This window comes from Sphaerodactylus townsendi, linkage group LG10, assembly GCF_021028975.2.
Source record: "Sphaerodactylus townsendi isolate TG3544 linkage group LG10, MPM_Stown_v2.3, whole genome shotgun sequence".
Taxonomy (NCBI): Eukaryota; Metazoa; Chordata; class Lepidosauria; order Squamata; family Sphaerodactylidae; genus Sphaerodactylus; species Sphaerodactylus townsendi.
The window spans coordinates 43,245,554-43,268,033 of record NC_059434.1 but is presented as its reverse complement, the minus strand read 5'-3'; the positions used below and the strand labels follow the sequence as shown (position 1 = coordinate 43,268,033).

The 22,480-nt window shown below is 40.4% G+C and overlaps 1 protein-coding gene across 4 annotated transcripts in view; it reads left to right on the top strand.

The window, feature by feature from the left end:
* FNIP2 (folliculin interacting protein 2) overlaps window positions 1-22,480 on the top strand; it is a 61,593-nt gene that overhangs the window by 7,170 nt on the left and 31,943 nt on the right. For 3 of the 4 annotated variants that reach the window (XM_048509455.1, XM_048509453.1, XM_048509452.1), the window contains exon 2: window positions 19,631-19,946. The exons of the other annotated variant lie outside the window; for it this stretch is intronic. In XM_048509455.1, coding sequence (XP_048365412.1) covers window positions 19,696-19,946 — 251 coding nt within the window. In that variant the 5' untranslated portion in view covers window positions 19,631-19,695. The remainder of the gene's footprint in view (window positions 1-19,630; window positions 19,947-22,480) is intronic. 4 annotated transcript variants of the gene reach the window in all.

Below are 22,480 nucleotides of genomic sequence, written 5' to 3'. Positions count from 1 at the left end.
AAACGACTCATGGAAGTCCCCATTGTCGTCGTCACGTCCCTCGTTCCAACGGAGTAAAGGAAGACTCGTGCTGATACGAGGACGGGAAAGAGCCACCAGCGAGGCCCGTTCTCCTGCCGGTTTCTCCAGATCCAGAAGGGAAAGGTCGGAGCCCTCTTTGGGGGCTACCGCACCTTCCGCAGTAACATTCAACCTCTCCATCGCAAGACAAGAGGTCCACCGCACAAGAATATAGATGAATCTAGGATTCCCAAGCAATGTAAGGAATTCCATAGACGAGGAAATAAAAAGCAATTTTGGGAGTAAAAAGTCCATTTATTAACATATCTTAGAAAGCCTTGGTGAAGTACATGCAGTGGCAGGAAATGACACTTCCCACTTTGTGAAGTACAGGGTTATAATACTCATTCTACCCATCCCTTCCTGTTTCCCATGGGAACAGAGTCTTCATCTCCCAAGCAGAAAGATAAAGGCAAGTCTCCTAACATGCATCTACCCATCAGCCTGGCTGTGGAAATGTACCTTAAGGCTACTCTGTACTATCAACACCATTGAATCCTTTACAGTAACACCTACACAGCTTCTTTTTCAGTAAGAGTGGTTCCCAGCCTTTTCATTATGATGATCCACACGTCCAAATTTACTGAGTGCGGTGACCCACATTGGACTGGCCCAAGGTTATTTGGCACCTATAATCTTGGTACCCACCCAGTTCAGCAGTCTATTTTCTACAGTAGCTAATCAGATGTTTCTGAGAAGCCTAGAAACATCGCACAAAAGTGCAACTAGCTGCCCTCAGTATGAACCCCAAACATTCTGACATAACACAGTCTTTGCATATGAAGGCTGCATTCCAACCTTTGACCACCCTTTCCCTGTCTATTACTCCATGGAAGATACTGTTCGCAGAGTCAGATCTTGGTTTCCGAAACAGAAAAGAGAGCAATGGAAAGGGCAGCAGCATCCATTAGGAAGGGCTGGCTCCCAACCCACTTTGAACTTTACAACCTGCTTTTGTGTCTCAAGCCACAGATTTGAAAGACAGTTCTATGGCATATTTGTGCTGTCTGTGAGCACCCCATACGCAACTTGCCAGCTCTCTGTTTTTCAGGGCTCTAAGTGCTAGGACTTATGCTGGCGTGGAAGCTTGTAGCCCTAAATTCAGTTAAGTGTGTCTTGCATTACTTAGTAGTAAGGAAGATCCATTATCTTTTATAACTTTCTACATTCCAGGCCAGGGATGAGTATTGTTATTGTTGCTTTGGTTGCTTCACCAGGAGGGATTCCTATTGTCACCTAACATGTGTGCTTGTACATTTGTGTTCCACAAGTTTGTGTAACTGCAAGAGTGGATCAGGTCTTGCAGTGTTCTGTATTACATTGTTCTTCTCTCTGGTAGGTCTGAGATCTTGTTTTGTTTTCTGAGGTTCTTGGAGTGACAATGAAAAACAGTGAAAACCTGTTTGAAACAATGGGATTAACTAGTATTAGGAGTACAGCTATGGAGAGTAATAGTGAAATTGAGGTGATGACCATGGAAGAGTTCATCACATATTATGTGTTTTATACCCTAATTTAATGCTTATCTTCAAGTATTGTTATTATGATATGAAACTAACATGGGAAACTTTTTAAAAATGTGTCTGCTAACCCCCTTCGGGGGTTGGGCGGTCTATCAAGACCAATAAAATAAATAAATAAATATGTTAAAGTACAATGCCAAATCAGTGTGTGCTATTTAGGGGAATTAGGAAGTCTAAAAACATTTCCATTTCATAGTTTTCTGGAAAACGGAGATCACTAGAATGGCCAAAGAGGATCTGGCATTAGTATATAGAGTCAATAACTCATTTGGTTTCTCTCCCATGACTGTTTGGGGCTCTTGTACACTGCAACTCCTGCATAATGAGCAGTGGATCTTCTTATCTCCCAGGAAGAAGTCTCCCCTTAGTAATTGGCCAATATGTGGTTGTTAATATGCTGCTTTGATTGGTTTAAAATGAAGGGAGTCTGTTGTTTTGTTACTAGAGCTCTGAAGATCCTTATGTTGAGTTTCTTCCCCAGGGCTATGGAGTGTGGAGTTTGTATTGATGAAGTCCAAGAATTTTGGTATGCAGCTGTGAACTTCTGACCTTAAAGCAAAAAAATATTTTCAGACCTGCTATTCCGGTGCAGTACAAGGGTGCCCATATGGGTCTCCAAGCTGTTTTCTGTAAGCAAAGAAAGCTCACAACTTTTACTAAATATAACATAGGCTAGTTGGTCCTTTTTGTGTCTAGTTTAGGCATTTATATGTTCATAGACTGGTGCTATGTAGCTTCTATTAATTTAACATTCTGTAAGAGTTAGTCTGGAGGAGTGATCCTGTGTTTGCACTTAGAGCAGTAGTGGGAACATTTGATATAACGCCTATATAACACCAAAATTATTTGGCATGGAATATACCTGTACCAATCTCAGTTCTGCTACACATATTCTACATCTGCTGATTACTTGCAGTGAAGATGAGTAGCCTTTGAAGCATCTCTGATCAGGTTGGTGTTTCTTATTTTGAAGTTGTGCACAAGGAGAAAATGGTAACTTGGAATTTTTTGGGGGTAGGGGTAGAGTCAGCCACCCGCGACTGATAACTCTTTGTGGTATCTATCTGATTCATTTGTGTCAACATGTCACATGGTGTCATTTCTAACCTTACTATTCTCCTATTGGCTAAAGGCATGGTGGGAGGTCTCAACTGCTAGAAGCAGATCTGCAGTCCACCCTGGACCCCCCTGTTTCTGAGGAAATGCTTCTTTCTGGATATGACCAATAGGACTATTCTTCCTAGGAATACGCCATTTATAGCCTTCACAGTAGGATTGTTTCTAAGCAGTATTACACTGCTCACTCTGGAAATACAAATATTCTAAGTGGCCTTATATTATATAGTATTGTCTGGTAGCAAGGGGCATCACAAGTAAGTCAATATTGCTGCAGTGATGTAGTACCCATTAAAGGAACACAGAGGGAATAGGCATTCCTCAATTAATGTGTAAGTTTTGACCATCTGAGTAAAAGAAGCATCCACCATTGTTTTGCCCATTGTTGGTAATGGAAGAGCAATTTACAGACGCCTGAGGAAAGGTAAATAGCCATTACATTTCCAGCGCTCTGCTTTGATATTTGTTGTGAAAAAAGAAGGCCTGCAGTGCCCCTGGGAGAAATCTTTACTGTTGCTAATGTGGATCCCCACTCCCTTTGAGCTGGGGGGAGTGTGCTTGTTCTGTCCTCAGGCAATCGGTTCATATGAAAACTGTACCAAGGCTTCTTTTACCCTGGCCTCCAGCCACCAAGTGTAGAATGTCAAGGTTATCCCAGTGCTTCAGCAGTCGCAGGCAACATGCACTCTGGACCTCAAAAGGTCTTGCTACCATTTCTTGGTGTTCAGGACTCTACAAGGTTCTCTGTTATTTCTGTCTAAGTGTATTGAGAAGATTTCGCTGCTTGGACACTACAAATTCCCAAACAAGAACAGAAAAGCATTATGACTCTTGTAATTCCTGGTGAATATTGGGGTGATCCTATCGACACACTTGTACTCTTGAGTTTGAAATAATCCAACTGGCACATGGAAGTGTTGGATAGGCGTTTGAAAACTTTCTCAGGTGGAACTGGCTCTTGTATTTTTGTTCAGAATGCGGCTCATAGATTTGAAAGTTTCCACCACTTTTGCAAAATTGGTTGTTCTCCGGCTTCATTTAAAACTTGAATGTACATGCAAGATATCCTCTCAGACACCTTATTAGATCTCTTCCTGCAAGTATATAGTGTCTTCCCTTTTGAAAAACTGAGCCAAAAAAAAAAAAGCCAAACGCAAGAATTTACAAAAAGGATTATGTACATGGAAAGATGTTAGGTGGCTTTGAAAATGATAGTTGGGCTGTGACTTCAGCTTGAAATACTTTAGGTGTGTCTTTTCAGACATTTGTAACTGAATGAATGTTTTATTGCAGTAGTGCAGGGTCTACATCTAGTAACAGTATGGTAGCTTTGGTAAATGAGATAATTCAGATGGCAGGAGACAGCAATTCCGTTACTTTGGCTCTGCATCTTTCAAGTGTAAAGCACCCCAAAACTCAAGAATATTTTATGAAGCATTGGCTGTCTTCCCATTGCCATTTAAATTTAAAGCAAGCATTAATCAGTTGTGTTATAGCCTTGCTCCGTTACATCAGTAATATTATAAAACTGCATTAGTTTGAAGGCAAAAGTAGATTTATAGTGTTTTTCTAGGTTAAAGCATGAAGATGTCACTTTTTGTAAAATAGTATAGTTAATTGTGTAACTTGGCTGAATTAGACCACTCAAAATTGTGGCAAGAAAAGAGAGAGTCTGTTTTGGTTTTGAAAATCGGGGGGCTTTTGGAATCACCCTTACATTGCCCAGCCAGTGGACTTGGAAGGATGTAACTGTACTTAGCATTGCACTGTTAGAATGTTAAGGCAGATGTCTGCATGCAGCAGAGCAGAATTGTCATATTGTTCTGCTTCAGGCTGAGCACCTTCCTTCCGCTTGGATGATTTATGATTGTTCTTACTGTACTGTAATAAGGCACTATTGCACCCTTTATTTCTGGAGCAATGCAGCACTAAGAATGGATTCCATTACAGGGGTGTTGTATGCTTTAATAAACTGTGCAGATGGTAATAAAATGAGTTGCCTGTCAGAGTTTACTGAAATGATATATGAAGTGCTATATAAATATTAAGAATTAGACAGATAGCAAAGATAAATTCTCCTGCTAACATTTAAAGGGCTTTGCAGTGGTTGAAAAAAAAATCTTTCACTTAAAAAAGCAGTTAAGTATCAAGACTTCACTAATGCCCCAAAAAGCGTTGCCTCTTAAGTTAAGATGCTTGTCAAATTCTGTGCTAAGACCTTTTTCCAGTCTTGTATTCCATCTTCAGGGTTGACCAGAGACATATGGTGGGAAAATGGTGCCCGGAAACAGCTGGTTTCTGGGTGCCCCCCCCCCCGCTATGCCAGGGGGCGGAACTCAGGGGGATGAGGGGCCCCGGGTCCTTCCCCCTGGCCTTGCCCCCTCCAGCTGGCAGTCCCTTCTGTGCTCCCCTCTGGGGAGAGCAGAAGGAACTGAAAGCCTCCGTCCTCGGATCCTTTGCTTTTATAAGCTTGGGAACGGGGCCCCATCCCCGTGCTTATAAAACCAAAGGAGCCGAGGATGGAGCCTTTTAGTTCCTTCTGCTCTCCCTAGAGGGAAGTGCAGAAGGGACTGCTGTCTGGAAGCTGGGAGTCAGGGGGAGAGGCTTGGGGGGGTGTCCTCGAGCCTCCTTGGTCCTGGCCCTACATGCGTCCATGATGATGCATGGGCAGCCAGGCTGAGGGTACTGGAAGATGATGAGGCCATGTGAACCTCCTGCTGCCTTCCAATCTCCTGGTCAAGTGGGGGGGCTGATTCTGCACATGCCAGTGGTCTCCATTTGACCTCCAGGGATGCATCGGGGACAGAGGGTACCCCCTGTCCCTAGGCAGATACACCACTGGGGTTGATTGGCTTCCTTTCTGTTGCTTATTTGTATCATCATGAGACCAAACATTCTTTCTGCCTTGTCTGCCTGCCCACATTGCAGGTGTACTCTCTCTGTATTCTCCTTAACTCTTTGCTGTATGCAGTGATCAGCTTGCTTTCTGTATGTGTTGATGGCCACTATCATTTTGGTGTCCTCATTTTAGAGAACTGAGATTGAAAGACAAAGGGAAAGTGTGGATTCACAACTTCTTTGCTATTCATTTGAATTTTAATTCTTCCTGAAAAATGAATGGTTTTTTATTCTATAATTTTAATCCTCCAAATATAACTCTATGTGGTAACCATAGAAACACATCAGAATGTTCTGGTAAGTTTTCAAAGTCCCTCCCTAGATTTATTTCTATTCCTGGATCATTACTTTTACGATCACTGGGCTATCTTGATGTAGTGTTTTGCTGTGAATAAGTTAGTAATGGGCTAGTTTGTTGACCCAGGGATATTATTTTCAGTTAACGTTTGTGGTCATGGGGAAGTCACTATTTATTGTACCAATAAAATGGAATATCTCCTCTACATACACATAGTCTCAGAGCAGCATAGGAGAGATATAAAATTATAGCATATAAATTTGACACATCTAGCATATAAATTCACTTTTCTGCTCATCCATTAAATTCAATAACTATGTTATTGGATACAATCACTGGATCCAATACATTTTTCAGTATAAAGCAGATTTTCCCCCTTTGCTATTGCACAGATCAATAGCCACTACGATGTATGGACTGCAATAAGGAATAATGAAATCAAGTCTCGTAATCCCTGGATTAATCTATCTGGAGCTGAAAAGGGATGATGGAGTGGAGACAGGAATGTGTGGAAAAGCTGTGAGTTCCCCTTTGGTAGTTCGTTGGATATAAACTACTGAGTCCGTCTCAACCTGGCCAATCTTGACAATGTTTTGCCTCTGGAAGATGACTGAACCTATGACTAAAGACTAAGGACAACATTAACAGAGAACTTGAGTTTCCTTAAAATATCAGCTTTCATTTTAATGTAAAGAAGCTTCTGGTCCACTATGATTACAGGTTACAGTGGAAATGTCCTTAAGTCTTCTTGCTGGTATAAAAAAATCATTTCTTGATTAGAGATGCCAAGAGAACCAACAGAGGCTTTCTTGGCACTTTCCTCAGTACAAAGCCATCCTGTGGCACCTCTACTACTAGTCTTGTACTAAACCTGGTTTCTACCTAAATTAAATCCTAGTTTTATGTACAAGCCTTCTTAAATAGCAACCCTAAATATTCATAGGATTCACTGTAAATTAATGGACTACAATACCCAGCATCTAAGCAGGGACCTGACTTCCATGAAGTTTCCAAACTAGCTCTCTCATATGGGACAGGGACCCACAGTTCAAGCAAGTGCAGATTCTTCTTCCTGCAAAACTACAACCAGAAATTGTCAGAAAATGTTTGCTGTGGATGGCAAGATGCTGTTTGAGAAAAGCTCTAAGCAACATTGAGTACATGAAGGTAGTTGTTGGGTTCTGCGAGATAAATCAGCCCAATTTAAACTTTAGACAGAATTTCTGGTATGTTTTGCTGATGGGATCTTTAACTTATACAGCAGGTGATTATTTTTAAAAGCAGAAAGCGATGATAAGTTCAGTGTAGTATCTAACACTTTGTTAGCATTCTTTATGCCAGCAACTGAAATATGTTCTCCATATAATTATTGCTTGTCTACTGGCATGTGATTGAGTGGAGTAAGAAGAATTATTATGTAATCATCCAATTACCAAATGTTCTTCTTTGTGAAGTACTCGATGAAAAGCATCTTTTGCAACATATTCTTCCTTACTGTTTGATTTTAAATTTAAAGCCAAGGGTTTTTTAACGTCTCCGGGAGTGGGGGGGGGGGAGTGTACCTATGCACAGGGAGAATGTGACTGTTTTGTAGTAGTGGGAATAAAATAATCAGAGATAATACAGATACTTTTCTGGGAACTATAGGAGGTCTAAAAAAATCTGCAAAGTTGGAAGAACGTAATCTGTAACCTTACCATGATAGCTTTCTTGGAGTTGGTAGCTGGGGTCTACAGAGACTCACACTGAAAAACTTTTCTTACTGTATTCCCTATCCAGATGTATCTTTAAGCCTCTTCATCTACAAACTGTAACCTCTCAAAGTATGTCTTTAGAAGAAATTGCCGTGCATGTATGTCACATAAGGCTTGTGATATCCCATTTGGGAAAACCAGGAGTGTGTCACAAGTATGATGACACAGGGGTACAATTCTGTAAAACAAACATGCATCTGCAAAATTATAAATGGGATGTGTAGATCTCAGACGGGACCCTTAGATTTAAAACACATGTGAGCACTGAGCTTCTATGTATTTTGAAGCCTGCATTTAAATATTTGTGCCCTTTTTATAGCTGACACAGTACTCAGGTTCCTTTCATCAGATGTTAAAATCCTCTGAGCAGTTTTCAGTAGTTTCCTGCACCTATTATTGTGGGACTTTGTGCTGGAACATACCAGAAGTATAACTGCAAGCATGTAATCTCTGGAGTCTCCATTTCTAGTCCACAGTAAGAAGTAGGCAGATTAGGCGGCCAGATGACTCCTGGAGGTGGCATAGCCCTATGCTGGCAGAAACGCCCTCCCCAAGGCACCTATCCCATTAGAGGGGTAAATCCCCTGATGGGCAGAACATCCTGATGCAGCACAGAGCACTGTGCCAGCATTCTAATTGCACTGCTGACTCCTGAAGCGGCTCTAGGGAGCCACACAGTAGAGGTGGCATGGCTGGGGCAGAAATCCTGCTCTTAGTCAGCCTTCCCATACTGGGTTTACTTGTTTCCTCTAGATACTGTGGCCCTGTGCCCTGTATGGCATAGGTCCATGGAGCCCTGTGAAGGATTTTCTGGTGAGGGGGCGGGGTTACTTTTCTTTTTTGCCTCTCTGCACCACTGAAAAGCCCTCTGTGGGCAGTGGAGTGGCAGGACAGTGCTCTGCAGTCTCTTTGTGTGTTGCTGAATTAGAATTTGGGGGTGTGTGAAATGTGGTAGACGTTTTATGCCACTGCTTTGCCTGCTTTTGTGTACACATAAGGTTTAATTTAAGGAGACTTCAACTCTAAGTTTGAAACATATTGTCTGTACCTTCTGGAATCCCATGAGAATGTGTCCTCGTATGCATAAACCTGTAGTGCAGAAGTCGCTAATGTAGAATCTGTGGGTGCCACGGCCCCTGCTGACACTTTTCCTGGTACCTGCCATGTGTTCTTAAAAAGTGGGCAGAGCTAGATCACACTTTTGCCCAGTAAGGCTTCTAATTTGCCATTGGACATTTGATTGGTTGTGCAGCTTTTTTAAATACTGGCTGCCACCACAGCACATGGATCATTGTGGGATTGAAGGTTAACTGCAACAACCAGTTGAGTCCGGCTGTAAAAGCCTTCAACAGTACAGTTGTTCTTTTTTCTTTTTTTCCTGAATTCCCCCTTGTAAAGTATCTCAAGTTTTGACAAAATATGAATTATTCAATCCCTTGTATATGTCGTAAAATGAACATTGTATTCTTACTAAAAGGCCAAAGTTTCTGTGACTTATCAGAATGAGTGTATTAAGTTGATTTCTGCATTTTTAACAGATACAATCTACCTTGTTTTATGTTTGTAGAAGATATTGTGATAAGCCATTTTCAGGGAAGACCTCAGGGGCAGGATTTCCTGGTATTCATCATCAGTTCGGTACATAAACAGTGCTCCAGCGCTGTTCTTAATGTTATAATAAAAATAACTGGAAACATAGTTCTCCATAGTTCACCCTCTGAAACTATAGCTCTCTGTTATAAAACTTGCATTCCTTTGGCAATCAGAATTAACTGCCTACAGTGTTGATTAGCTATCACTGCCTAAGGAAGGGGTGAGCCCACCCACATTGTGCTTTTGCTCAATGAGTACTCAGAAAAATTGGGCCAAGTGCTATGGGGGAGACCCTATTACCCAAGGCAGAGCTATCAAGGAGCTGTACTGGTTTCTGGGAATGAACATTTTCACCTGAATCATTGTTCTGAGGCAGTTTCAGTAGGTGATATGGAGAGCTACACGAGAAGATTTTGGTATGGCCATTCATCATGGACCTCTAATGGACGTCTAATGCATTCCAGTTATTTGGTTCCTTTGGTTGAGACTTCAGGATAGATTTTTTTTCGGGGAGGTTGGGCAGTGTTGGGATTCCTGATATGATTGGTAGTGTGCTGGATCTCTCTCTCTCTCTGCACTGGATATTCATTATAGCTGTTTGCTAACTGAATGCTGTATATGTTAGGCAGGGAATGTACTAGTTTTGGTTATGAGAGGTGAACAGTGAGATGTTCAGGTTTCCTGTCTAACCAGTCCCTGTCCCAGACTTGGAAATATGGGTGGGAAGACTCGGTGAACCATTAATTTCTATGCCTTGAATTGTGCTGTAAATGCCTTGGTGGGTCTTGTGGAAAAAGAAAATCCTCACTTACACTCCAGGCTACAATAATCTTCATTACATTAAAGCATGAACAGTGCAATTTAATAACATTTAAATAAATACAACATTTAATGTGCTTCCAGAATTCCTAGAAAGGGAAATATGAAACGATAGGTTATTCCTGTACTTGGTCCCCTTAAGGATTGATCTTAGGGCCAAGTATTACAATGTCATTGATATAGTTTATGCAATCCACTGAAGGAAAGAGACTTAAAAACGCTCTTGGCTTGATGCTAAGCAATGGAGCACATTTTGGAATCTTGAACATTGATTATTTGTATGACATTTTGATTTTGTTGCTTTATTTTCTTATTGGACAAGAGAGTCACCACTAGAATCTCTTCCGAAGAACGTATGCACACAGATAGTTTTGGTGTGCTTCAGGAACTCTACAGGATGTATTTATACACCATCAATTGCTACAGCGGCGATAGAACTTCCACTGATCGCTGTTGTTGTTTATGTTGAACATTTCTGCTTCTCATACTATTGTTCTCTTTGCACTTTATTAAATTGCACTGTTCATGCTTTAATATAGTGTTAGCAGCCTGGAGTGCGGTGATTTTCTTTTTCTAATTCTGTTGCTACACTGCGCTCCACATAGGTTTGGTACTTTTGCTAGGTCTATAAACAATAGATTACCTCACTATATAATGTAGTGGAAAGCAGGATTGGTTTGGTGTACGTGACTGTACTTTGGATGGAGAATTCAGATAATGCCTTTCTGTCTCGTGACCTTAATTAGATATGCAGTCTTTCATCAGCATCAAACTAAGTGGAAAGAGGGTTGCTATAATTCTCTTTCCTCAGAGGTATGGTGTAAATTGTTGCCAGTTATGATTATGTGAGCCTAGTATTGGGCCCAGGTAGGCACTGGATATTTTGCTGGTATACCATGTGCCTTGCACACAATTAGATGTCTGGGCTGGTCTCTTGCATAGTGTTGGAGACCCCCCATAATTGGTCATTTCTATCTATGGTTGCTCTTCCTTGATAGGCTATGCTTATGAATTTATGTTCCTCCTGACAGCATAATGTCAGCACAGTGTCTGTTCAATGATGTTTGGCTTAATATTTGAAAGGTGCATGTTTAAATACCTACTTTATGTAAAACATTACTATTCTAGTAAGGGAGTTAACTTGTGCCATAGTCAGAACACTTTATTTTGAAGGAACAAATAATTCTGCATTCCCATGGCAGGATTATATACATTAGGATAGGATGTTTCGCTTTAAAGAATGAGGGATCCTGTTGGAATTTTAGAGGCTACCTAGTACATAGGTTTTTTTTTCTGAGGGACTCTCAGGGTTTCATGGACTGACAGCCCATGGATCTTCACCCTGCCACCATGGGTGGTAGGGGCTGATAGGGAATTTGCTTAGTCCAAGTGAACATCTGGAGGAGCTGTAGGCTGGGACCCTGACCTAGTAGATTTTGAGAATCTTCACAGTACTCTGCAGAAGCCTTTGTGGGGATCTGAAATGCTAGGCTCCTTGGGACAGTAGATGAGATTGCTTCCCAATGCCATCTTCCTTTCTTGAGTAAGAACTTGGTCCCTTGGATTGCTCCAGAGTTGAGAGAACTAAAGAGCTGGGAGGTATTGCTAGACAACTCAACCCAGTTCTGACAAAACATGCTATAGAGTGCGTTGGAAGAATATGAGATGGCAGTGACAGTGTTGAAGAAATTAACTTTCTCTGCCACCATTGCATCCATCACAGTTCTGTACGGTAAATTGTCAATCAGCGGCTTCAGTTGTGAGTCCCATAATGGTGGAAAACCACCAGTGATATTGTTGCATAGTTCTTTCTGGTAGATTTATTCTGATGTGGTTACTAGTTTGGTAGCATGCTGTGGAGATGTTGTAAACACTCTCAGTTCCTTGATTATGGATAGATGTAATTGATATTCTTTAGCCGTATTGACAGATTCCTGGGAGTAGTAAAGACTAAAACAATAATTTGAAATATTGACCTTTCTAGCTATTGAAACCACTTAAGAAAAAGGTGGCACTATTAAGAATTTTTATTAATGATCTTTTATCTGAACGGTATTTTGCAAACCTCTAAAAGAGGCTGTAGCTTATTCTTTGCTGAGGAAGCCCTAATAATTATTGTAGCCAACAGTACACTGGTTTCCAGATGACTTTTTTTCAGGGAAAGTGATTGAATACATGATGGCAAAACAATATTGGGGGTTTCTGGATGCCTAATCTGACTTTGGTCCTTTCAGTTGGCCTTTGGCCCCAGTTATGGGTCAGAGGCAGATTTCTTTTTTCTTGTAGGTGATCTGTGTTTGCAGATGGATAGAGGCAGTGGGTCTGTCCAATTCTTGCTCAGTCTTCTGGCAGCATTCAGTATCTGACTAGCCAGTGTTGTTTAAGTTCTAGAAGTCTGCCATTGGGAATAAGGAGATGGCAATTACATGATTCTGGTTCTATTTTCTGTCTATTTCTGGGCAGCAGCAGTTATCACAGGTCTGCTGTGTAGACATTTACTGCAGTTGCTGTGTTTTGTGAAATGAGCCTAGCAATAGTGCATGCAGCTCCATGGCTCCTGTGTCAAACTGAGTGGTATTAAAGAGTGTTTGGCAGAAAGATGCTAGCAGTGTTAAGATAATGTTCTGACAAGACTCATGCATTTCATGTATTGCTATTTTATTATAAATGATGCATATAAACTCTTACTGTAAGCAACTCCTTTAAGATCCTGCTTCTGGAAGCGTGAGAAGTGGGTCTCTGTAAGAATGTAAAAGGGTCTGTAAAGTGGCAAATGCTTTGCAGAAGGCAGCTGATCTTTGAAAAGAATTCAAAACTGGGTTCTGACCTCACAGCTGAATTTCTGAAGCTACTACTTGCCACTGCGTAATGTCTCTTCATGTTTTGTATTTCTTTTTTACCTGTGATATGTTTGTACAGGCCAGGGTAATGCCCTTTTCCAATTCTGCTCCCCTGTTATTAGGTGATAGCAGCCTAAAAGTCTGATTCTAGATGACCTGCTACATGCGCTTGGAGTTCCTCATGAGGGGCATTGTCTGAATACCAGCACTGCTTCCTGTGCTATTGTACTGGGTTTTGCTCTTGACTTCTTAACAGAAAAAGCCTTTGCGTTGTGTCACTGAAACTGTTCTGGGTCAGCCCTTTTCATCAAGCCAGTGCTTCCTGAACCATGTGCATGTCTATGAAAACTACAGCTAAAAGAATAGATAGTAGGAGCAATTGTTATTCAAGTGACGTGAAGAAAAGATTCCCAATAAGTTTTCATGAACAACAGGAACGTTAGCCATTCCTGTGAGAAAGAGTACTGCACAAACTAGGAAGAGCAAACCGGAAAGAGCAGACAAGCCCGTGTATCAGGACGCCAAACCCAAGGTGTGGCCCAAAAGATTGAATTGACGTGCTCAAACTGTATTATGATCTTTAAGTATTGACATCAGCTAGTAATTAACGACAAAAATGAAGCCAGGGCAGTCTGCACTTCGAGACACTAGATGTTACATTAATCCACCTCTCCACTTTTGGACTTCATTTTTAAATGCCTGTGTTTACCTATCTCACATTTGTATCCTACCAAGGAGCTCAGGGTAGTGTAAGTGGTTGTTTCTTCCTCCATGTTTTCCTTGTAACCACTCTGTGAGATAGGTTAGGGCTGAGAAAGAATGAGTGGCCCAGTGTTACCCAGTGACTTGAAGAGAGACTTCAGCCCAGGGTTAGACAACATTCTAATAACATTTGCTGTGTCATAGTAATTTTGGGGGCAAATGGTTGTTGGGATGGAAAGAAGATAGTGGAAGAGAGTGCCAAATTTCACTGGCATATAAAGAGCTTCCAGTCAAATATACCCTCATGGTATCTTTGATGCTTCAATCTTGGAAGTCAGTGGAATGACATAAGAACATAAGAACAAGCCAGCTGGATCAGACCAAAGTCCATCTAGTCCAGCTCTCTGCTACTCGCAGTGGCCCACCAGGTGCCTTTGGGAGCTCACATGTAGGATGTGAACGCAATGGCCTTCTGCGGCTGTTGCTCCCGATCGCCTGGTCTGTTAAGGCATTTGCAATCTCAGATCAAGGAGGATCAAGATTGGTAGCCATAAATCGACTTCTCCTCCATAAATCTGTCCAAGCCCCTTTTAAAGCTATCCAGGTTAGTGGCCATCACCACCTCCTGTGGCAGCATATTCATGATCCCACATGAACTGAGGCTGCATCTGAGAAGTGGTAAGATGTATTTAAAGCTCTGTTGATGTGAACGGAACCCAGTCCTCTATCTCAGAAAATGATGTACATTCTAATAACTCATCTTAGAGCAAGGAATCTTTAGCATTGCTGAACCAGTTGGCAGTTTCTGGGAATTTTGGAAATTTTGAGAACAGGTAATGATAAAGTTGCCAACTGTGGCTTGAGAATTTCCTGGAGATTTGGGGTTGGGACTTTGGGAAGACAGAGTTTGTGGAAGAAAGAAACTCAGCAGATATGTAATACCATAGAGTATACTTTTCAAAACTGTCATTTTCTCAAGGGGAACGGTTCTTTGTAGTCTGGAAATCAGTTGTAATTCTGTAAGGACTGCAGAGACCACTTGGAGGTTTGCAATCCTGGGCTGTGAGCGCAACACCAAAACAACTGCTGAAGCTGGGCAGAGAGCGGGGGGGGGGGGGGGGGAGAAACCGATCATAAAATACTCCTGGGTAAGGTTCCCAATTCTGCCTCAGCAGATGCTAGAAGGTTTGGGGGTGTTGCCTAGGAAAAGTGGTGTTTACAGAGGATGAGTCATTGTTTTTGAGTGACGCTTTAAGCTGCCTCCCTTAGTGTTTATGGGTTTTACCATAGAGAAAAGAAGAAATTCTTAGCATGTCACTATGTGGGGGCCATTTTACCTCCCCTCCTCAATACTTTAGGAGCAGGAAATTGAGGCTGGAGACATTTTGTTCACCAACTTAGGCAGGTAAATAGGATACCTACTGCTGGGACAAAATCATGAAAGGTTTCACAGAATGTTAGCAGATGGTAAGCATACCATGTTGGAAAAAGCTATTTCCAGATGGGTCCTTCCCACAGACACAAGGTTCCCTTCTTGCTGCTTCTTAAGCACCCTTCCGCTAATGAACTGCAGAAAAGCTAGGACTGGCTCTTTGCTTTGAGGAAGAAGCAGGTGGGTACCATGGTACCTATGGAGACAACTTTCTGTCAGTGTTGTAGACAAATATGATACAGCTGTTGAAAATTAAAAGCTAGATGTTATTGAGTCAAGAGGAGAGACACAGAAAGGTTATGAAGTTTCCTTATGGACTCCCAATGAATCAATCCTTTGATTGGATTTGGAGGCACTTTTTTAAAAAAAGGTCAACTTAAAATTTTGTTCAGGTTTTATGTTAGCTGTTTTGTTGTTGTAAAGTTGCCAAAATAAATGTTTGAATTGCAGAAATTCAGTATGTGAAGCATTTTCCTCACTGCATCTCCCTGTCTGGATAGGTTATCATTTTCAGCTGCTGTTTGTTGTACAACTATTTAAAAGCATAGGAAATCTGTATTCTGGAAATAAGCCCGATAGTTCATAGCTGCTGCTCTCCAGAATGATTCCATGAGTAAGTTCCATGGAGATTACTGGGGCTTCAGTTAACTGTGTGAAAGATCACAACCATTATCTGCATGTTGGTCATACCTAATTATTACTGAATAAGTGTTTATAGTTCTCTTGAGTTCTGTTTTACAAAACTGGATTCTGTGATCCCTTATTGGGAGGGTAGTCAAAGCACTGGTATTTCAACAGGGTCAGTTACTTTAATAATTAAACTAGTTTAAAAACTTTCTGCCAATGAATCTTCCTCAGTATTTTCCTAGTTCTGTTTCTTTTAAAATGACTAGAATTCTCAGAAGGTTTATAATGTACTATGATCCATAAACACTAAGTTTAGATACAAATCTGTTTATTTCCTATTTTGACAGAATTTGGATAATTCTGGAAAGGCAAGGTGTTTTTTGGGTTTTTTAAAGTAAAGGTGAACACAGGACTAGCAAGTAGTTACTATAACTACTGGAGTTGCAGTAATCGGAGCATTGTAAACTTGTAAGCAAGTGTTTTGTAAGCAACCAGCAATATACATTTGTATTCAAAATATTTTTTTTGTAGAAAATGACAATTATTTCCAAATTAATACAATTTTTATATTGTGAATTCTCACAGTTTTGTTACCACAAACTGTAATATTAACTTCTGATTATTTTTAAGAAAGTGAAACAGGTGTGTGTTCTGTGCCATGCAAGTTTTCACTCTGGAACTTTTTATTTGGCCCTTTACATTCTGTCTTAGTAGTACATTCCTTGGTTGTTGCCTGTAATTTTTTACTATAAATGCAATCCCTAAGGAAAATAGCCAAATGTTAGATGGTGTCATTCACATGCACTCATTACTGCATCATAATTCACAGGTGGATATGCAAACAAGTTCTGATCTGATTGCTTTCCCCCCCCACCCAGTATGAGCTTTGCGTCAAAGTGAAGAACTTTTAAAAAGCATCCCAGTTTAGAGAGATAATATTAAAAGAACAGATCTTTTTATTGTGGAAATGTGCATGATATTGAAGTGGGCTAGTGTATAGTAGCTATGCTGTCTGGTACATGCATGACATTAGTATTTGGCTGTGTGAGCTCTTTTTGGTTTTGTTGGCTTTTGTTCTGTTCTTTGGATTTCAAGATTGTGCGAAGCTTTTTTTTACATAGGTATTTTAGGAAGAAACTTGGGATTTTTCATTCATATATTTTAAAAAGTTTAAATTTAACAGACGTTTACATTTATGCAGTATGCAGAGAAGGGTTGGGCTTATCCTTGATCAATTTGTCAAGTATATATCTGTTATGATTGGTTGTAACAGGTAAGTTGAACTTTCAGAATCAGGCCCATCCAGCTTGTCAATATCTGGTGCTGCATAAAGGAATGGGTGGGGTCTGCAGCCTTCATGTTCTGCTTGTAATTTTCTCAGAAGCGTCTGGCTGGTCCCTCTAAGAAACAGAACATTGTATTGGAATGGACAGTTCTTACGTTGCCATAGCTCCATCTTTTTGTGTTGATAAGTTTTTTTGCACTTTGATATCATTCCTTAAAATTTCTGTTATCTTGGTAGAGTTGCTGCTCATTGCAAGTCTGTTACAGTGTAATCCTGAATAGACTTTTGTGCCTTTCTAAGTCCACTTAAATCAATGGACTTGGAAGAGTATAGCTCTCGTAGGATGGCACTGTAAGTCACACTTCTGGGAACCACATTTGTGTTTTCCAGGGTGTAGCGAAGAAAATTTCACAAAGTAGAGAATTATCTGGCGTTAGATATTTCCAGTCTCACTTGAATGCCTTGGTGAGCATAATGGATTGATTAACTTCTCTATATCTTGAATACATGGTTTCCCCAAAGTATTTTGGAACATCTGTGAATCTGAATCTTTGTCATGGTAATTTTAGACTGTTTCAAGGCTTCTGTGTCAGCTTGGGCAAATATGCCAACACTGGAGTTACCTCACAGTTTGGCTCTTCTTTCACTTGTTGATTCAGATGCCTGTGAGATAGGGCTTTGTTTATATTTTGTTGTTCTTTTGTGCCCTTTCATTTAGATGTTTTAGCATATGTGTGCAGCATTACTGAGAAGTGGGAGTGAACTAGGTGTGCGGCATTCCAGGGTGGGGGACATCCCAGGGGTACATGGATTTGGGTTAGTCACATGATTTGTTTTCATGTGATGACTCGATCTGAGTGATATGAAGGGAACACAGGAAACTTTTGCTGAGTGCCTGTAGTACCTTTGATTCTACGTTCCATAGATATATGTTCCATGTATGTGTGTGTGTGTGTGTGTGTGTGTGTGTGAGAGAGAGAGAGAGAGAGAGAGATAACTGAAACTTACCCATTGGTAAACATGATTGGATTTACAGCCTAAGGTTGGAGGAATCATCCTATCATTGACGTGTTGTGAGGCCTCAGGTATAGAAAACAGTGAGGGGGTGGTCACAGTTGTTAAGCAGGATCTGGTTTAGCCGGTGGTGGTTTCTGCACGGAAGCAACTTCTTTTCCTCTTCACAGCAGCAACCTAGCCCCTCTCCACAGGGCTTTTCCTTATGCTTTTTGTCGTTTTTGCCATTTCCCTACATCACCTATGGCAAGTTTTTTGCCAGATTGTTTTTAATCAGTATTGGTCTGTTGCTATAGTTTGTTAACCACTGTGCTGATATATCTGATTCCAATAAATTAAAAATAAAATGATAAAGCATGCTAGCTATGAGGAAGGGTAGGTGGGCCCAAGGGGAAATAGCATTTGAATGGGGAACTAGGGCAATCCACCTTCCTGTCCCTGCCTCTCCCCAAACTACTTTTGGTACAATGTTTCAGGAAGGATCCCCCAAAGCAGGTTTGGGGAAAACCACAGCGGAGCCCAGGAAAACCTGGAAGGTTGATACACATTGTTGCGCAGAAGCCAAAATAAAAACCACTGCAATTTGGGGGGGAATGCCAACTGAGAACTCCATGCAGAAGCAACCAATGTCAAATAATGTATAAAGTGTTGGATTTGTATATTTGGCGGGGGGAGGGGCGGACACAATTCAAGCTTCTTCTCCGTCATACAGCTCATTGGGTGATCTTGAACCAGTCACCAACTTTCTGCCTAATCTACTTCTGTTGAAATTGGGGTGGGAACTGAGGAGCTGATTAAGTTTCCTGGGGAGCAATTCAATTGTTTTGCCGTGCCCCAGCCATACCGCAGAAGAACATCTTTTTGTGTTGCTTTTCTTAAATTTTCAATCAGGGTATTATTATACAATAGAGTCAGAAGGACAGCAAGTATTTCCACTTAGCTTTAACGGCTTGTGCGATTTAAAATCACGACTGTCTGGTCTTTCAAGTCTTCAACCCCCCCCCCCCCCCGAATACATAGTTCTGTTGAGTTTTTGAAACAGCTTCTTGCTTCTTCATGTGCCCAGTTATCAGCTATCACAGCTTGTTTGTTAGGTTGCTTATAATAGTAAAAACATCAAAGAACACAAAATTCTAAAGGAGTTCCCTTCTACTGGGCGTTAATCATTCCCTGCTGATAACCTATGGCATTGGTGACAGGTTCCTGTTTGCCTTGGAAATGATGGTGCTGAGACAGAGGGTTGCTAAGAGCTGTCAGATGACACTTGCTCACATGATACCATTAAGAGGGTGTTGCAGCCAGGTTTAAAACAATTTTGAAACCAAGGAGTCAATGGGAAAGCAACCTCCCTTTATCCAAGGCCATCTGGTTAGGTCTTGTGATCAAATAATTGCTAGCTTCAGAAGCATACCAGGAAGCAAGAGAGTCATAGCTCTAATAGCTCCTGCGTCGAGCAGCTTAACGTTTAGAGTTGGCTGTGACGTTTTTATGCCTGTGATTTTTCTAACATACATTCTATGGAGCATTTTGTGATTTGTAATAAATTCTGTAGAATTTAATATAAAGATAGCTTTTGAAATCTTTACTTTTACCATGGAGCAAAGCCTTTTTTTGTGAAGGAAACTAGCTAAATGTTAACAAGTTCTTGATTAGTATTTCTCATTGTCAGAAGGAACCTTATTGCTAGAAAATACTGAGCCATAATGGAGAAAACCTTAGTTGTGTCATAAAAGCATGCTGGATGTTTTGAAGAAACTATGGATGCATCTGTATGAGAGGACACCAGAATTCAACATGTGTGGTGGTACGCCAAAGACTTCAAACAACCCAGGAAACCAAACAGAGAGCACAAGGAAAATTCATAGTTCCTCTAGTAAACTGGTCAATAGTTTTTCAAAGGCAAGGCTGAAAAAAGCTAAGAAACCACGCTGGGCAGAAAACAGCACCAAACATTTAAACAGAGCTACTGAAGAATTATCCAACAGGTATGAAAGTTTCATTTCCAAAAAACTTCATTCAAAATATACTTTGGGTGCATTGAGAGAGCTGGTGTTCTACTTTGAATTCTGCTAGAAATATGAAAAGGGTCAGCCATTTTGTACTCTCTAAAGTTCTTTTCCAACAGGTGGTATTGCAGCATAATTCCCCTCAATTTCTGAATCTATTGTTTCTTGAGTGTTCCTAAATTAATGATGGGGGCAGGCTAAGAAGAGGATGAAGTATGGTTTCAGAAGCAGGCACAAGGTTCCATCTGATGGTGTCCCCCACCCTTTGATCTTGAAGTTGTCAAATCACCAGTAGTAATAGTATTATAAGGGGTATAGTTGGTGTTGCCTTGTTCCTACTGCGCAGGATACCTTTGTTTCCTTCCTAATGTAAAATGTATTCAGCAATTTTTGTTTGTAGAGTTGGATGTTTGATCATTCTAATTTTGAAAGTGGCTACTTGGGAAACCAGTTTAAAATGATATGTATTTTAAGCATGTATAGAAAAATTTAACGTATAAATTGTGACAAGTTGTCCTTTTTAAAAAATGAAAATAATTTTTTCCGTGCAGTGGAAGTTAGATTGACTGTGTTTATCCAAAAGTACAATAATTCTGAAACTGAGACAGCCCCCCCCCCTCCGAAAAACACAATAGGGCTTATACTCAAAGTTTCTACTGCATACACCTGTACTTTGTAAAGTTAAGACAACTCTCTTCTCCCCCCGCCCCCATGGTAACATGTGTGAGGGAACCTTAAGATTATCAGGTAAATGTATTTTAAAAGATTTTTTTCTTTAAAGAGACATGTTATTTGTATGTTAGATACAAATGAATGCTGTGATGTATAAGAGAAACCGGTAGCATTAACGTGGGAAAATAATGCCTTTTCTCAAAACTATTGCTGCTAATAATAAATACTGTACTGTATTTGATATAAGGTTATGGTTAGACACTGGCCTCAATTGATCACTCAGCAGTCCTTTTGTGAATTCAGAAGGGGACGTAAGAAATGAAGTGAGTTTTTTTTTTAATGAAACAGTTTATATTTCCTTAGTTGAGATCTGTTTTAACAAATCAAATTGATGAATCTACCTGACCTGGAAACATCTACCATTGAGATTTTTCATTTAGGTAAATGGAAATGGGGCATTGTTTAACAGTGGGGAATGATAATGTGGTTGAAGTTGATGGCAATTGATTTAGCTGTGCAGAAGAACAGACTGTGGTTTGGTGGCAGATGTGGTATGTGTTAAGATAACATTTCTTTGAAGTCATATGGAACTGCAAGTTTGTCTCTGTGAAGCACAATTATTATACCAATATTCCATATACCATTCTCCTTTCCTTCCCATCTCATGCCAAACTAGTCCAAGAAAGCAGGATGTTATCAGTCTGGCTTGGAGACAAAAGGAAGAAAAAGATTGTGCAGTACCTTGAAAGAAGTGTTCTTTCTGGGATGAGCATTTTAAGATTGATGATCAGACTAGTAACTCTTAAATGCTGGATATGTTGTTCAGAAAAGGCAAACTAGAATTGTAGGATTTATGCAATAATGAAAAATAAAGTTCATAAGCACAGGAATAATAGCATGCAAATGGTTACAGAAGATTTCGTTTCTAGGGCCACTTCTTTTCATCATGTGCATGTTTGATATTGTAAAATGCTGTGTTGTAACTTTGCTATAAAATCTATGAGATTGGTTCCTGAGCAAATCTGTTGCAGTCCAGTAACATTTAGAATTGTATTTTTTTTGTGGGGAAAAGAGTAAAATGTTTATTGGCCCTCTATCCCAATTTCAAAGGAATGGATACTTAGCTTTCTTTTTCTGTCATGATATGTTCGATTGGATAAATAAAAGAGTTTAGCTACTGTATGATTTCTCAGCTTCTCAGGAGTGCATGTGTTAAAAGATTGCATATGTTGCTATATAACCTGTATTCTCCCTAGATATAAAAAGATATTGAGGAAATAACTATATTTTTTCTTCATCAAAGCAATGAGACAGTTTTATTGAAAAGAATTGGGTGCATGGAAAAATGGCCACAGAAGAAACCTCCTACTTCTGTAAAGTATTTTTTGTCATAGAATAGCAGCCAAAAGCTTGTTCACCCCATAGGGTAAACTGCAAATATTTAATTGCATATCTATAAATGTGTCTTGGGTGTAATTGCTTTAGATATCATTGTTGGGCAGTTGGAAATGAATTGCTTTGGGTTACTGTGGCATGTGACAGCCCTGTGAAAGAGTCACAGTGGGGGCACGTGTTCTAAAGTCAATATATACCTCAGTAGGTCCAGAGGGGTACTGTCATGTGACTTGAGGGTAATGGTCAATAAGTGCATGTTTCACGTTGTTTGCAGAGTGATTGCCTGATGGACTGGGGAAGAATTCTTTTCTTGTTCAGGTTGGTTATTTGGCAAACAGATTAAAGCACTGACTCCAGGGGAAACTTTAAGACAACCTCTGAACTTCTACTCAAAAATAAAGAGCTGAACTTAGTTCCAAAAATGTTTAATGTATTCATTGCCCTTC